Source organism: Mus pahari, chromosome 14 (assembly GCF_900095145.1).
Source record: "Mus pahari chromosome 14, PAHARI_EIJ_v1.1, whole genome shotgun sequence".
Taxonomy (NCBI): domain Eukaryota; kingdom Metazoa; phylum Chordata; class Mammalia; order Rodentia; family Muridae; genus Mus; species Mus pahari.
This window is the reverse complement of record NC_034603.1, coordinates 80,577,093-80,593,268: the sequence shown is the minus strand read 5'-3', so window position 1 is coordinate 80,593,268 and position 16,176 is coordinate 80,577,093. Positions and strand designations below refer to the sequence as shown.

The following is a 16,176-nucleotide window of genomic DNA, read 5'->3' as shown; positions in this document are numbered from 1 at the left end:
CTCAAGTGGTGACGGGAAGGATGAATGTTGACGGTCCCTGTCACCCTCAGTCAAGGGCATGGACCATGGTGTTGTCCCCAGAGTCCCAGAGTGTAAGCCTTCTACCATCTCTCACAGTTAGGGATCCCCCAAACCTGAACACATGTGAGGGTGAGGTGGGTTCACAATCCGCTGTAGGTGGGCAGGGTGCCGCTTGATGTCAGATCCTTATCAACAAGATGGACTCCATCTTCAGTACCACAAAATAGCAACAGCAGCATCTGCTTTGATTGACAACACAACATCATCTAGAATCACCTGGGAAGAGAGTCTCAAAGAAGGACTATCAACAATGGGCTGGCGGTGGGCATGTCTGTGAGGAATTGTCTTAATTACTTGTTGTGGGAAGACACACTCCACTGTGGGTGGCACCATTCCCTAGGCAGGCGTCTAGAACTGTAATAGGGTGGTGAAATAGAGCTAAGCTCAAGCAAGTGAGCAAGCACATGTGCACTCCTTGTTCTCTGCCCTTGACTGGATTCAGTGACTAGCTCTTTAAATTTCTGCCGTGGTGTAATAAGGACTATCACCTGGAATAGTGAGCTAAAATAACCCCTTTCTCTCATAAGATGCCCTTGTGCCAGAGTATTTTATCACAGCTACAGAAATGAACTAGAATAATCAATGTCATTGCAGTTCTCCAGAGAGGGTGAGCCCAAAGTGCAATGTGTGGCTGCTATGCTCTTAGCTCTTAGGCTCTGCCCAAGATACTCTAGGCTCTTCTTAGGTCTGTGTCTACCAAGCCCCCACTTCCTGTTCTTGCTATCATGTTCACCTGCAAATAACCATTAGGAATAAACAGACAATCTGGGGACAATGTACCTTTAGGCCATGCATTAAGAAACACTGTTAAGATGACAGTCTGTCTAAGAAACAGCAACACTCTAGTCCAAACCAGGAGAACTTTTTTTTTTTTTTGAAACAGACTATTTTATGTATCCCAGCCTATCCTCCTGCCTCAGCCTCCCAAGGGCTGGAATTTGGAACATGAATCAACATGCCTGTCAATCAAATCAAAGTGGGAATTTTCAGATGGTCAGTCTATGACCTCAGAGCCCGAGCAGTCCTCAGGACCTGGGCTGCCATGTATTTCTGTTTGTCTGACTGTCTGTTTGGCTGTATGCTAGCCTGTCTTTGCTTACCGGCACACATTGCTTCCTTCCGTCCTCTGCTCAGCTGCCTTTGTCTCCTATTCGTCTACAGCTGCTCTTAAACCAGTCTGTCAGCTTCAGCTCCCACACCTGCGAGTCACCCTGTGTTCTGGGAGAGGGAATATGCCTAGCTGAGCCTGACATCTGAGGTCTCCCCCACTTGAGTCTCAGGATGACCAGGGGCAGGGTCATATTCATCATTCTGTAGCGCTCTTGGAGAAAGGGAACATGTTACCCGTGATATCAATTCATGCATTCAGCACTCAGAGTAGTGCAAGCTCTTCCATGTGCTCTCTTGTTGAGTCTTCCTTGCCTGGTTCTAGGGTCAACCTAACTTGAGGGATGAGGGAAGGAGGAGATGGCAAACACACAGACACGCTGACATATAAAAGCTGGGCTCCGGTGGGGTGGGATCTCTGATGGAGACGCTGCAGCACCCCAGAAATCCGGTAGGTCACCTATGTGCAGTTGGCCACAGAGGATGGTAATTATATACAACTGTCAAGAAAGCAGGTTGAGCGAACCAAGTAGGAGTCTGTAGGGGGCAGTCTTCAGGCCATATGTCTAGGGAGTGGAATAGGAAGAGCTTTGATGAACATTTCCTTCACACACTGTCCACATTCACACTCAGACCCCAGGAAAGGGTCTTGCCTTTCCTCAGGGACTCACCCAGGGCAGGCTTTGCTACTCCCGTGGGGCTCCAGTGTTGATGCTTGATGGCCGGTGCCTATGAGTCAATAGCGTCCGTTCACCCAGGACTTCTCTCCCTTCCGACAACACCATAACCCCCACCCCACCCTACCCCACCCCACCCCCACCAGGAAAGGTTTTCATACTCCATTGTTTTGAATTAGGGAATGACAGTACAGCGCAGTGAAATACTTGGTTAGCAAGCATCACTCAGCTGTTGTGTGGCCAGGTCACGAAATAGAAATGATCGCGTGATTCTACAGTCTCTTCTCCTTACCAGTCCTCTAGGTCCCTCTTTTTATATGGAATCTTCACCCTTCTTAGAACCAAGACTCCAGGCACAGACTGTCTGGTTCCTGAGTGCTTGCAGAATGACTGTGTGAAGGAGTGGCTGAGCTATCAAGAGATTCTTGGTCCACAGCTGTCTAAATGTAGGATGCTCCCTGGCTTGGAGGCTTCCTCTTGCTGCTGCTTGTCCAGAAGTCAGCGTGCACATTTTTACAGCCCCTCTCTCTCCATCCTCCTTTCCACACAGACAAGCGTGAGAATGGCGAGGTATACCAGAGGAAGAAGGTGGCAGCTACTGACCTGGCAGAGGGCACGGTCCCCTCAGGATCTGTGCACGGGAGCTCAGGGCAACCTGGGGCAAGCAGCTGGAGGAGGATTGCTCTGCTCATCCTGGCCATCACCATACACAACATTCCAGGTAAGCACTGGTCTTGGGGCTGTCTGCCACCTGCCTGAGGGCCGAGGCATCCGTTGTCCACACAGCTGTGCAGTTGGAAATGAATAACTGTCAGTCATGACCTGAGTCCTATTTGGAGGGGAGCAGAGGCCACTCTATGCTAAGGGTGATTCATTCCACGGTGATCTTTGCAAATCCCACTGCCCCATTCCAGTTACTTTACATGGCCTCTGCTCTTGTGATCCAGGGGTCCCTTTCTTTATATATGGTACCAGGTTGTGTGGAACATAGTTTCATAACCTCCGTGATTGCTAGGCTAGAGAGCTGGAGGTCTCCAGTTCTGACTGATGGTTTTTAGGATACGTTGAATTTGGGGGCTTGGGAGATAGCTCAGTGTGTGAAGGGTTTGGTGTGCTAGTTTGAATTTCACCCACAGAACCCAAGTGAGAGAGATGGACACGGTGACACGGTGGCATATCTCCTCAGCACTGGGGAGGCAGGGACAGGAAGACCATTAGGGCTCATCAGCCCATTAAATTACCTTATTTGGTGCAGTGGTTCACAACCTTCCTAGTGCTGTGCCTCTTTAATACAATTCCTCATGTTGTGGTGACCCCCTGTATTAGTCAGGGTTCTCTAGAGTCACAGAACTTACAGATAGTCTCTATATAGTAAATGAATTTATTGATGACTTACAGTCTGCAGTCCAAATCCCAACACTGGTTCAGTAGTAGCTGTGAATGGAAGTCCAAGGATCTANCAGTTGCTGAGTCCCACACTGCAAGAAGGCGAAAGAGCAAGAGCCAGACTCCCTTCTTCCAATATCCTTATATGGTCCCCAGCAGAAGGTGTAGCCCAGATTAAAGGTGTGTGCCACCACACCTTTAATCCCAGATGATCTTGGACTCGGAGATCTCCCTGTCTTAATCTTCTGGATTCAATCACCACTGTGTCTCAAGATCTCCATACCAAGATCCAGATCAGAAACTTCTATCTCCCAGTCTCCAGATTAGGGTCACTGGTGAGCCTTCCAATTCTGGATTGTAGTTCATTTCAAATATAGTCAAGTTGACAACCAGGAATAGCCACTACACCCCCTGACCATAAAATTATTTTCATTGCTATGTCATAACTAATTTTGCTATTGTATTGAATTGTAATGTAAATATCTGTGTCTTAGGTGACCCCTGTGAAAAGGTCATTCCACCCCAAAGGGGTGATGAGCCACAGGTTGAGAAACGCTGGTTTGGTGAGTTATAGGACAGCGAGAGATGATGTTGTTACCAAAAATTAGACAGAGCTGAGAAATGACACCTAAGGCTGATCTCTAGCATTTAGACAAACTTACACTTATGCGGACCCTCACACAAACATGTACATCCACAAACATGCCCGCCACTGTGCATATACCTAGAAAACAGTATGGAATTCTGCCTTGATTAGCAAACATATCACATGTATGCTCTCTTTGTAGAGACCTCTTCCTATTTCAGAGTAACTTATTAAATGTCTTTGGATGTAACTTAGTGGCAAGAGACTTACTGGTGCTTTATTTAAAAGATAATATATTTTAAACAAATACTATTAAATAAAAGAAATACTATTTCTTCTAGAGCAACTGGAAGATATGGGTAAGCTTAAAATAACAAATACTAAGGCTACCTCAAAAATAAACATGAAGAATCCCAAGCTGCTGGGGACACAGTATGGGATTCTAGCTCGGCCACCCACTGACAAGGTTCTCTCTAAATACTGTTTCGTTTTCTCATGACTGATGTAGGACTAATATGCCAACGGTTTCTTTTGAGACTTAAATGAAGCATGCACACAGCCGTTGACTTAGGTACCATGCTCGGACCTTCTGAGCATTTGACAGATGGGGGCCATTGTGTGGGCCAGGCTCCTCAGGTCTTTCAACCATGACTTTGTCAGTCTTGGGTTGTTAATCATTCCCAGGCATCGAAATATGAGCATGCGCAGTTGCCTTCGGGTGCGGAGGGGCGGGGAGCTGTCGTAGAACATGCGCAGTTGCCTTCCCCGGGAGCTGTCCTAGGCGATTTGTTTCCCAAATCCACACAGAGTTCGTTGATCCCGTCTGGTGTCTGTGACAGGACCGGTGCAGCTGGCCAAGGCTCTCTAGAGTGACGGCGTTTTTTCTCTTAAGGCCCATGTGGCTGTTACTCTGCTGTCTCCCAGCTTCAGTTTTGCCAAGGCAGAGGACACAGGCAGAATGAGGTTATTCCTCGGGGAACTCGATAACTTTTATTTGTGCAAAGAAACTTTGTCTGTGTTATTATTGTCTGGTACATAGGAATCTACCAAAAAGGCTGCACCAGATCACTTTTAAGCCGGGCTGTTTTCTCTGGGAGGAGAGGGGTGTGTTTCTCTGGTAATTTCCATCATAGTTAAAGCAATTTGGATCATGTAAGCATACATAGGCTGCTTTTCTTAGAATTTTCCTCATTGACCATCGCTGCCATCTCCCTCTTGGCCCTTCAGCCTTTTCTGGTTCAGATGCAGACATTTGTGGCTAATTTTCCTAAAACTCCCAATTTAGTCTGACTTCAGGTGGAGTCTTACATTCGGGACCCCAGCACACAGTTCAAAAAGACCTAACTGGGTTTGCACTGTTGGGGGCCCCAGTCATGATAGCCACAGAATCTTAAATTGTGCATTGGAAGTCTGAGGACTCCTAAATCTCCTCCAGCCTATAAAATACCAATCATTGCAGAAGCAGGGTTACCTATGTCTTCCTGTTGCCCACGATATAACTGCTCATTCAAGACCTTTAGTTAACCAGTAAGAATGAAGATCCATCCAGTGGGCTCAGAGTCAGGTCTGGTGAGAATACTGGCTTATGGTATGTCATAGTATTGCTTGTTTCTTCAAGGGACTTGAAAATGTCTACAAAACTGGCTTTCTGACAACGCACTGGGTACCAGACTGCCTCCAGAGGAGCCTCAACCAGACATAGCACAACCACACTATCTTCCTGACTGTTAAGGTTGGGGCAGAAGGACTGACTAGGACGTATGAGAGGAGATGCGATGTGCCAGGGGGAACCCCAAGGCTGTGAGGTGACCAGTTACAGGCATTGGGTTGTGGTTAAGATCTTCTAGGAAGAGAACGGGAGCTGAGCTAAGAGGATGGGGACTGAACTGCACATTGTAAGGTTTAGCTCCCGTCAGGCAGGGAAGATCCTGAGCATAGGATTAGGTACGAAGGTTCGAGTCTGACTACAGGGGGAAACTGCGACTCATCGACACTTTCCGTGTTAGCAAACGGAATCTCGGAGAAGACAAACCCATGAGGAGTTATTTAGCCTCTGGACGCTTGAAAGGGATTATGTTCATTAGCTTCATTGAGGTGGGGAGACCCACCCTAAAAGCCAGCAAGCGTACCATTCTCTGGGCAGCTCCTGGAATATATGACAAGTAGCTAAATAGAATCCTCAATCTTCTCTGCGTCCTTGTAAGGGGGTGGGGTGGGAGTGAGGGGGGTCTATATGACCAGATACTCCAAGCTCCCGCCCTTTGAGTTCCCTGCCACCTTGATAGATGTGCTCTTAAACTATGAACCCAGATAAGCCCTTCTCAGAGGCTGCTCTTATGGGGGGCATTTTATACAGCAACAGAAAAGCAACGAGACAGCAGCTGACTGCTCTCTAAATCCTTGGCACCTTGGGATATCACCAAAGGTCTAGGTACACAGAATATAACTCCGAGGACCGAGGTGCTGTTCCGGAGGTGGGGTGTAGTTTAATCTGCACGAAGCCCTCAGGCTGATGCTCAGAACTGCATAAACTGGGCATGGTGGCACACCCCTGTACTCTCAGCATGCTGGAAGGCAGAGGCAGGAGGATCAGAAGTTCAAGATTATCCTTAGCGACACAGCAGGTTTGAAGCCAACCTGAGTTATGTGAAACCCTGTCTGGAAAACAAAATTACATAACTCTGAAGTTCCCGGCAAGGTTCATTTCTCATGTCTCTGGTTTCGGCTGTCGCCTGAAGTGGATAACTCACCCACGGTTCCTGTCAGCTGTGGAATACTCTGTGACAAGAGTCATTTTAAGATCCTGTCCAGTGTCAGCCGCCTTTGAAAAGGTCTCTCCTTTTAACACCATCCCTTATGGTTTATTAAAAATTTAGGTGCATCTTTTGACATTCTCCAAGTCTCTGGGTTTTCAGATAGACTTTCCACAATGACTTAATGGATAATTGATTTTTTTTGAAGTTTTTGTCTTTGCTGCTTCAGTTTTGTACATCCCGAGGATGACACTTTGTTTAAAAAAAGAATTGCACTGTAATGTGGAAAGAAGCAAGAGGGCTTATTGATGGGCGGCCTGGCTCTGGAGTGTTCTGCAGTGTGACCACACACCTGAGGGCACTGGTACTTACCCAAGGCACTTGAGTTAATGTGTAACACCTGCATGTGTGGACAGATGAATCCCTGAGCTTCCAAGCTTCTCCATCTTCCAGGACTCCACTTAAGTTGTGGACCTTTGTTAGCTACCGTCACTACTGTGACAAAACACCAGAGAGAAATCAAGTTAAAGAGGAAAAACGTTACCTTGGCTCATGAGTTCAGTCATCTGGTTCCAGTGCTTTGGGTGGAGGCAAGGCAGAGTGTCTTGACAGCAGGGGTGTGTGGTGTCTCCCTCTGATGTGTCATGCACCATTGTATACTCAGTTGCTGAAATCCGTTTGCTTTCCTGTTAAGTGGGGCATCTTTCCAAAAGGTCACCACCGTGTTCTTTTATCAGCCCAATATCACAGCATGTACTGGAGCTCCAACCCAGTCCATGGCTACTCTATAGTCCAGCACCAGGAAGGACAGATACATTTGCTCCTCACCTCCATTCCAGGAGAGCAGGGGCTAGGCAAGAGCTGAGGGATCAGTTGTCTTTCTGTGTTGGCTACCAGGTGGGCTAAGGGCAGGTATTTTTGGTGTGTGCATGTGTATGTGTGTGTGTGTGTGTGTGTGTGTGTGGTGTTGCACATATGATCATGAAATGGAGGCTGGAGGATGATGTCCAGTGTCTTCCTCTGTCACCCTTCACTTCACTCTTTGAGGCAGGCTCTCTCGCCAGGCCTTGAGACTCAGTGATGAGGCTAGACTGTCTGACCCGTAAGCCACAGGGACCCCCTCATGTCCTGCTGCCCGGCTCGGGCACTGCAGTGTGTGCTGCCACACTCAATATGTCATATGGATTCTGGGAGTGAATGCCAGGCCCTCTGCCTTCACCCTGATGGCTGATTATGGAGACCTATAGCGGAGCCTGCACAACTAATTTTCTCATCCTTTCTCCTTACAGTCAAGAGCCAAGTTCATGTGACAGTTGTTGCTGTAAACTAGACCCGGGGGCTGCTGTTTGTGTCTCTAGGACAGCACAGCAGTTGATTTTAATTATTTGGCTTGTCATCATCGCTAGATTCTAATAATGGCTTCAAAGGAATGCTCAGGGTTTGAGTCAGAAGTGATTTTAGTTTCAGGGAACTCAAGAACAAATTTAGAAAACAAAATATTAACGCCGGCTGGCTGTTCCCGAGGGTTATAACTAATTTTTATTTTCTTCATGGTTTTATCAGATTTAGATCCAAACTTCCCTATGAAAAAACTACCCTTACTTGCGATGAGATCAAATTGGATTTGGGGAAGGGGATGTCCCCAGGTGAGTTAGCCATTTCAGGATCCCTGATTCTCAACATGCCCACCATTACGTAGAGAAAGAAATTACACAGCAGGGCTAGCCCAGTGTCCTTGTGTGGAGGAAGTAAATTAGGCGTTTATGACAGAGAAGGATCTCATTTGGGCTAGCCTGGTGTTCTTGCATTATGGATCAAGGATAAGAACCCTCTGGGGTTTTGTGTGTGTGTGTGTGTGTGTAACTAATCTCACTCTCATGGGCTCCGTCCTGATGACATAATGACCTCCTCAAAACTGCCTCCCAACACCAACATGTGTTAGAAATAAGATGAAAGACTGTATTAGTTAACTATAGCTGCCTTAACAACATTTTACTAACATAACAGCTTAAAAAAAAAAAAACCCAAAAGATCAGACTTATTCTCCTACAGTTGTGGAAGTCAAAGCTCTTAAATCAGTTCTTAAGTTGTTGACAAGGTTCGGAGACTCCAGGAGACTCCAGGGTGGGTCTGGGGACATCCATTTCCTGTTCCTTCCAGCTTCTTCAGGTTTCTGCATGGCTGTCACTCTATGTCCTATTGCTGTGTGTGTTCAATCTCCCCCTGCCAAGTTCTCCTTTGAACCTTTGCCAACTGCATGTAGAGCCTCCCCCGGTAACTCAGGACAATGGGAATCTATCTGATCATTCTCTCCTGCCTAGAGGGCAGTTTTAATAGGCATAAGTAAGTGTTAGAACTCAGATGTTTCTGAAGTTCTCATTGCCCGAGCCACAGAAACCTAAACAATCAGTGCAATGCTGGCCAGAGCCAATGAGCTTGAGTCTTCCAGAGTTTTCTTCTTCCCCTGGGACTTCCCTTGAGCTCCAGCCCTGTCTTCTTCATTTCCGATTCCCAGGCTGCTTCTGTTTGGCCTTCGCTATACCCGCCACCGCCACTGCCACCATTGCTGGGTGCACACTGCATCTTATTCACTGTGCCTTATCCAGTGAGAGGGTGGGTGGGGTTCAAAAGGTATTGACTGGGCTTGCTCACACTCTCTCTGTCTCTCTCTCTCCTACTCCCTACCTCCCTCTCTCTCTGTCTTTCTGCCTCTGTCTGACTGTCTGTCTCTCTCTTCTGTGTGCACACACGTGTGCAAGTGTGTCCATGTGTGTGCAGTGAGGGTACCGTGGGAATGTTGCTGTATTCATACATGTGTGCCACTGTTACTTCAGTACCTCACTGAACATTTTGTTTTGGCCCACTATGGATTTAGTCCATTACAGTGGCAGAAGGCACAGCAAACAGAGTACCTTGGTCTTTGACAGAGGTGACAGGACCTCAAGATGAGGTACAGGCAACTCCCCCACCCCACCCCTACACACATGTGCACATATATGACCTACTTCTAAGTCTCACCTCCCCAAACAGTGGTACCAGCAGGAACCAAGCATCCAAAACATGAGCCCATTTCAGGCTTCAACCATAGCAGCTCCCATCTCCATTCTGTGGATGACGCCCCTCCCCTGCTTCTCTATTTAAATCATCACTCTCAGTGACCAAAAAGATGTTCATGGCAAATGGACTTCTGGCTCTCTTTTACCTAATACTGAAGGTAACAAGATAAATCAAGTGTTTTCTCTCCTTCCCGGGGAACCTCACTATACGACATTCTCCCCCATGATGCTCCATTTAAAAAAAAAAAAAAGATTGCAGGAGGCCTACTGATAACTTGAAGACGTCACTTGCCTTCCCACACAGAGGATATTGTTTCTGCTAATATCTCTTGAGAGAGAATCAGTATACCACATGAAGCCACCCTTTCGAGGTTACACAGGAGTCAAAGGGTGTGGAATTCTCACCATGTCCAATACCCACATCCTCCCCGTCCTGTAGAGAAACCACATGCCTAGCAGCAGTCAGTTTCCGGTTCCCACCTCCACGATCCCTTCCACCTTCATCTCATCCGTACTCTGTCCTCCCACCCACCGACGGCGCCCTGCACTACGCATGCGACTGCTGCAGCTTGCTTTCTTTCACTCGGCTTGTCTGTTATTTTTCTTGTATGGCATTTATGTTGGTTCTGCTTCTCCTTTAATCCCAGAACATTCTTCATTCTGGGCTGTGAGATGGGTGATTGCCACCCATGGCACTGCATCTGGAGATTATAGGGAGATTATAGGGAGGTTCCACCAAGTGCGGATCGCCTACTTGGATGTGGACCCCAGCCTGAGGGCTGGGCACTGAATCCAAAAGAGAAAGGGCTGAGCCCCAGCGTTCATCTCTCCTTGCTTCCTAGTTGAGGGTGCAGTGAGGTCAGCTGCCTCCCACGCCCATCTCCATGGTTTCCCTGCCCTGGAGGACTATATCCCCTCCAACCACGAGCGGAAGTGGCTTTGTCACAGGAACTAGAGAAGCTGCATCCATGTGGACGAGTGTCGCTGGGCTTGTATTCATTAGCTCCTGGGCATTTGACTTCCTTCTGCCGTGTTCAGTTTGAGTAGGAATATGGTAGACATGGTCTGATGCTATCATACCTTGGGGAGGAACTGCTGGGTCCCAGAGAAACCTTTTCATTCTTTGAAGTCTATGGATTCTTGTTTCACTTTTTATTTGGGGGTATGATTTTTTCCCATTCACCTCCGAGAAGAGGGAGGTCCCCCCTGGGTACTAACCCACCATGGCCCCTCAAGTCACTGCACCTCTAGGCACATCCTCTCCCACTGAGGCCAGACAAGGCCGTTAGACAGTTAAGAGGAACAGGATCCACAGGCAGGCAGACAAGAGTCAGGGTAAGAACCCCGCTCCAGCTGTTGGGGGACTCGCATGAAGACCAAGCTGCACATCTGCTACAGATGTACGCGGTGCCACAGTCCAGCCCATGATGCTCTTTGGTTGGTGGCTCGGTCTCTGGGTGCCTCCAAGGGTATACCGGTTAGTTGACTCTGATGGTCTCCTATGGAGTCCCTGTCCCCTCCATGTCCCTATTTCCTTTTTTAAACTCCTCCCACTTTGTTCTCTGCTACCAGCCATGTATGTTCTTAGTGTATTGTAACTGAGGACTGACCACAGCTCCACTCAAGGAAGTATTAGCTTTGGGGTGTTTATGAATCCCACTCTTTAAAGAGTACCGATCACTTTTGGGTTTAGATTTTTATTGGACCACTAAAAGTCAGGATTCTACTGATCATGGCATAAGGCACTGGCTTCTGTGTGCTTCAGACATCCCACTGTCCCAGTGTGGTCTTCACACACAGCAAGGGTGGCTTTCAAGGGCCAGCACTCAGAACAAGATTGGGGGGCCGGTAGTTACAGAGAAAAGCATGGTGTCTCATTTTCCTGGGCTAAGACTGGTCAGAACACTCTATTATTAGGTACGGGTTTTCCCAGGAAAAGCATGGTGTAATCACTGCTAAGTGACACTCTGTTTCTGGACATTGGGTGTCGTTCTCAGCGATCGGTGATACAGGCCCAGCCAGCAGGTCATCGCCACACATAACCTTGAATTATCAAGGACAGTTGTCTTAGTTCAGGTTTCATTGTTGTGAAGAGACACCATGACCAAGGCAACTCGTATAAAAGAAAACATTTAATTGGGGCTGGCTTACAGCATCAGAGGTTCAGTCCATTATCATCATGGTGTATGGCAATGTGCAGGCAGACATGGTGCTAGAGGAGCATCTACATCTTGTTCCAAAGGCAGCCAGAAGGAGATTGAATCCACATTGAGCACTAGGAGACCTCAAAGCCCACATCTACGGTGACACATTTCCTCCAACAAGGCCACACACTCCTGTGGGCCAAGCATTCAAACACATGAATCTATGGGGGCCATACCTATTTAAACCACCACAATAATAAAAGGTATTTACTCGGGTCTTGGAGGTATCCATGATCATGTTTAGATATCTGTCCCCTTGAATGGCACAGAGATGCAGAAGTTCAGAGATGATGCCTAGGGCCACGCAGCAGCCACTAAGGTGGAGTTGGCTGTCACTCAGCTTGTTTTCCTCCTGCTGGCTCTTGGCCTCTTTTCTACTGATAAGTGGTGAAGCATCTCAGCTATTTCCAAAAAGTTCAGGGAACACGTTTTGCTTTTTTATTTTATTTTATTTTATTTTTTAACGACACGAAATGTCAACGTCTGTGACACCAGCCGGGTATGTTGGCAGACTTCTCCCTGCAGATGTCCTGGGCTCTGCTCAGCAGCAGGCTTAGGCTGGGCAACCTGGATGGGAGACCTCTTCCATAGCCAGGGATGTGCCCAAGGGAGCTCTGCAGAAGGTTGCAGAAGGAGTGCCCCAGAAGTATGCCCTCCACAAATCCATCACCAGCAGGTGAGGGTGGTCGAGACCCATCACAGTTAGACAGGCGTGGACTTTAGAATCTGTAAGGCCTGGGCTTAGCTCTAGAAGCCACCAGCTGTCTTATTAGCCATGTGACTTTGGGTAAGGGCATGAGCATCCCAGTGCTGGCAGATGTAAATTGGCGATAACATCTCACCTCTCAGTTCACTATGAAGCAAGTTAACAGCTATTGCAACAGGCGGGCCACCTGCTGTGTAACCTAACTTAAGGTGGAGCACAGCAGAGCCTGATGAACATGAGTTCCTTTGCTCCCTTCCTCCTCCTTCCTCTTTCTCCTCCCTCCTCCTGTCCTCCTCCTCCCCCTCCTCCTCTGGGGCACCTTAGTTCAATCCTTAAGGATCTTCCAGTTCCAGTCAGGTGACCTCCAAGGGGGACAGCTCAGAGCACTTTAATTCTCATCTCCAGCAGGTGACTTCAAGATTCCTCTCATTTACTCCAGGAGTTTGAAAACACTGTAATATTCTCCTTTAATTATCTGCACCTCAGTGGGGAAAATGACATTATAATTAGCACGGGCTCCTGTATGGGATGACATTTTACTCAACAGATCGTGTTCCTGGGTGCGTGCAGTAGCAGAAGCTGAGAGCACACGTTCAAATTGCGCTGTTGGGTGTGAGCACAATCCCTGGTGTGAACTCCCAGAGTGGGAAGTTGCCGCTCCAGGGTCCCTGCGTGATCCCATGTGCAAGTGCCAGGCAAGCCAGGATGCCCACCACCCCTGCCAAGGGTTGTGGACACACAGGACCTCAGAGCCCTGATTCTTGGCTGTCTTAGTTAGGGTTTCATTGCCATGAACAGACACCACAACCAAGACTGCTTTTTTTTTTTTTTTTTTTTTTTTTTGAGACAGGGTTTCTCTGTATAGCCCTGGCTGTCCTGGAACTCACTTTGTAGATCAGGCTGGCCTCGAACTCAGAAATCCTTCTGCCTCTGCCTCCTGAGTACTGGGATTAAAGGCTTGTGCCACCACACCTGATAAGGCCACTCTTATAAGGACAACATTTCACTGGGGCTGGCTTACAGGTTCAGAGGTTCAGTCCATTATCATCATGGCGGGAAGCATGGCAGTGTCCAGGCAGACATGGCGCTGGAGGAGCCAGAGTTCTACATTCTGATCCGAAGGCAGTCAGGAGGGGACTCTCTTCCTCACTGAGTGAAAGCTTGTGCACTAGGAGACCTTAAAGCCCACCTACATAGTGACATACTTCCTCCAACAAGGCCACACCTCCTAACAGTATCACTCCCCATGGACCAAGCACATTCAAACCACCACACTGGCCAAAGACACTTGGATTTGGGTTAAAATGAAGACCAGTTTCCACATTGATGCTGTCATTCTCCTAAGTTTTATGTAAGGTGGAAAGAAGAGTCAAAACAATATCATTGGAAGGCAGTTTCTGTATTGATTTGCCAAGTTTCTGGTTAACTTCATGCTGTCTTGCTGCCATGACCAGAATACAGCTTAAATATGAGCCTCTTAGTTTGGCTACTGCTTTGTTTATTTATTGAAAAACATTTTTTTTGAGACAAGGTCTCACTCTATATCCTGAGATAGCCTAGCAACCACTCTGTAACCCAGGCTGGCCTGAAACTATGGCAATCCTCCTGCCTCAGAGTCTCAGGTACTAGCACAATAGGCATGAGCCACTATGACCAGCTTAACCAAGAGGATCCCTGGAGTTTGGTGGCCAGCCAGCCAGCCTAGCTAAATCCAGGAGCTTCAGGTTCAGTAAAAATAGGATGTAGAGCAATTGAGCATGTCCCAACATGGACTTCTGGTTTCTGTACACATTCGTGTACATGTACATGTGTACTTGTACAAATGTATATATATATATATATATATATATATATATATATATATATATATATGCACACATATACCTGGGCACATAAAACTCATCCTGAAGCCAAGCTCAATCTTGAGCCCGGATCCCACTGAGTGCTAGAGTTGCGGGTGTGTGCTACCACACCTAGTTTATGTGACACTGGAGCTTGACCCCAGGGTCTTCTGCTTGTATGACAGGCACTCAACCAGTTGTGCTGAACCCCTGGCCCATCTCTGTTTTATTCTTGAATGGAGAACAGACATGGGTTCAGACAGCTTGTCCATGAAAATTGGTACATGCTGAGTCATGCTGTTCAATGGTGGACTAAGGCAGCTCCAAGACGGAGAAAGCTCTCCTCCTGCTTCTCTTCCTGATCCTCCTCCTCCTCCCCCCTGTTTCTTCTGGTCCTCCTCCCCCTTCTTTTCCTCCTGCTCCTCCTCTTGCACCTCCTCTTCCCATTCCTCTCTTCCTGGTCTTCTTCCTACTTTCAAATAGACATTTGCCCATTCTCCTGGCCAAGACATTATAATGGTTCCATGTCATCTTATACCTGCCTAAGAATCTAGCCCTTTAAGTCAGGTTTTGAAGATGAGATCCTCTCTTATGGAAATCACTGTGACATTTACTCTCAGGTCTTTGCTAGGAACGTTGCTCCGCTTATCACCCACTGCTACTACATAAGACATTTATTGAACAATATGTTTTCTAGAAATGCTTTGCCTCTCCTGCGAAAACAATTCATTTATTGTGTATATCTTCTAGTCGTTGGCTGCCAGGGAGGCTAAGGCCTATATTTCCTTGATAACAGTGACATATGTTCTTAGGATCTGAATTATTATTCTCTCATTTTGTAACCAATCATCATATCACACTTTTAATCAGTTTCAAAGGAGCAGGATTTTTTTCATTAATTGCCAAAATTTTATTCCCACGTTGCCATGTAGTTTCCTAAGCCCCGACTACGTTTCTAATCCAGATGCATGCCCTGAAGATGCTTATTCTGGTCATGGATAAGAAGAGAGGGGAGTGACCTTTGCAGTGCTCTCTGAATACTTGCAGAGTGAAGCTGGAACACACCTGTATCTCAGGGATACGGCACAGGAGGCTGGAGAGATGGCTCAGTGATTAAGAGCACTTATTCTTGCAGAGGACCCGGGTTCAACCCCCCCCCCCCAGCACACGCATGGCAGCTCACAATCATTCATAACTCCAGTCTGATGGGATCTGACACCCTCTTCATACCTCCAAGGGTACCTGATACTCATATGAGCAAAACATTCACGCAATGCAATAAAATGAAGAAATCTTTAAAAATATAGAGAGAAGAGTACAATGTGAGTTGTTAAACTCTCTGATAGCCATGTATAGGAAAGATGTGAATATGCATTTTATATTTATATGTATATATATTTATTATAAAATACTCCCCAGGGTATAAACTTTAAAAATAAAAGAAGCAAAAAGCAAATGGAATTAATTTACAAAATGCACTTCATCTAATGTACCCACACTATTACCATTTCAACGTGGAGCCCATATAAAACTTGGAACAAACGAGCTTTCAGTCTCTCAGAAGAAACAAAGCTTACTCACATCCATTTCAACACTGCAGAAAACGACGGCAGTGACGCAAACCCTTCATCCCAGCCCACAGGAGGTGGAGGCAGGTGGATCTCTGGTAGTTCAATGCTAGCCTGGTCTGCATAGCTGGTTCCAGGACATCCATAGCTACATAATGAGAGACCCTGTCTTAAAAGAAACAAATCAACATTGTACAGAGCGGATAGATCA

General features: G+C 47.0%; 1 protein-coding gene across 3 annotated transcripts in view; it reads left to right on the top strand.

Annotated features, from left to right (window-relative positions):
• Slc39a11 (solute carrier family 39 member 11) overlaps positions 1-16,176 on the top strand; it is a 420,215-nt gene that overhangs the window by 281,514 nt on the left and 122,525 nt on the right. For all 3 annotated transcript variants that reach the window (XM_029545678.1, XM_029545677.1, XM_021214003.2), the window contains exon 6: positions 2,416-2,586. In XM_029545678.1, the coding sequence (XP_029401538.1) occupies positions 2,416-2,586 (171 nt within the window). The remainder of the gene's footprint in view (positions 1-2,415; positions 2,587-16,176) is intronic.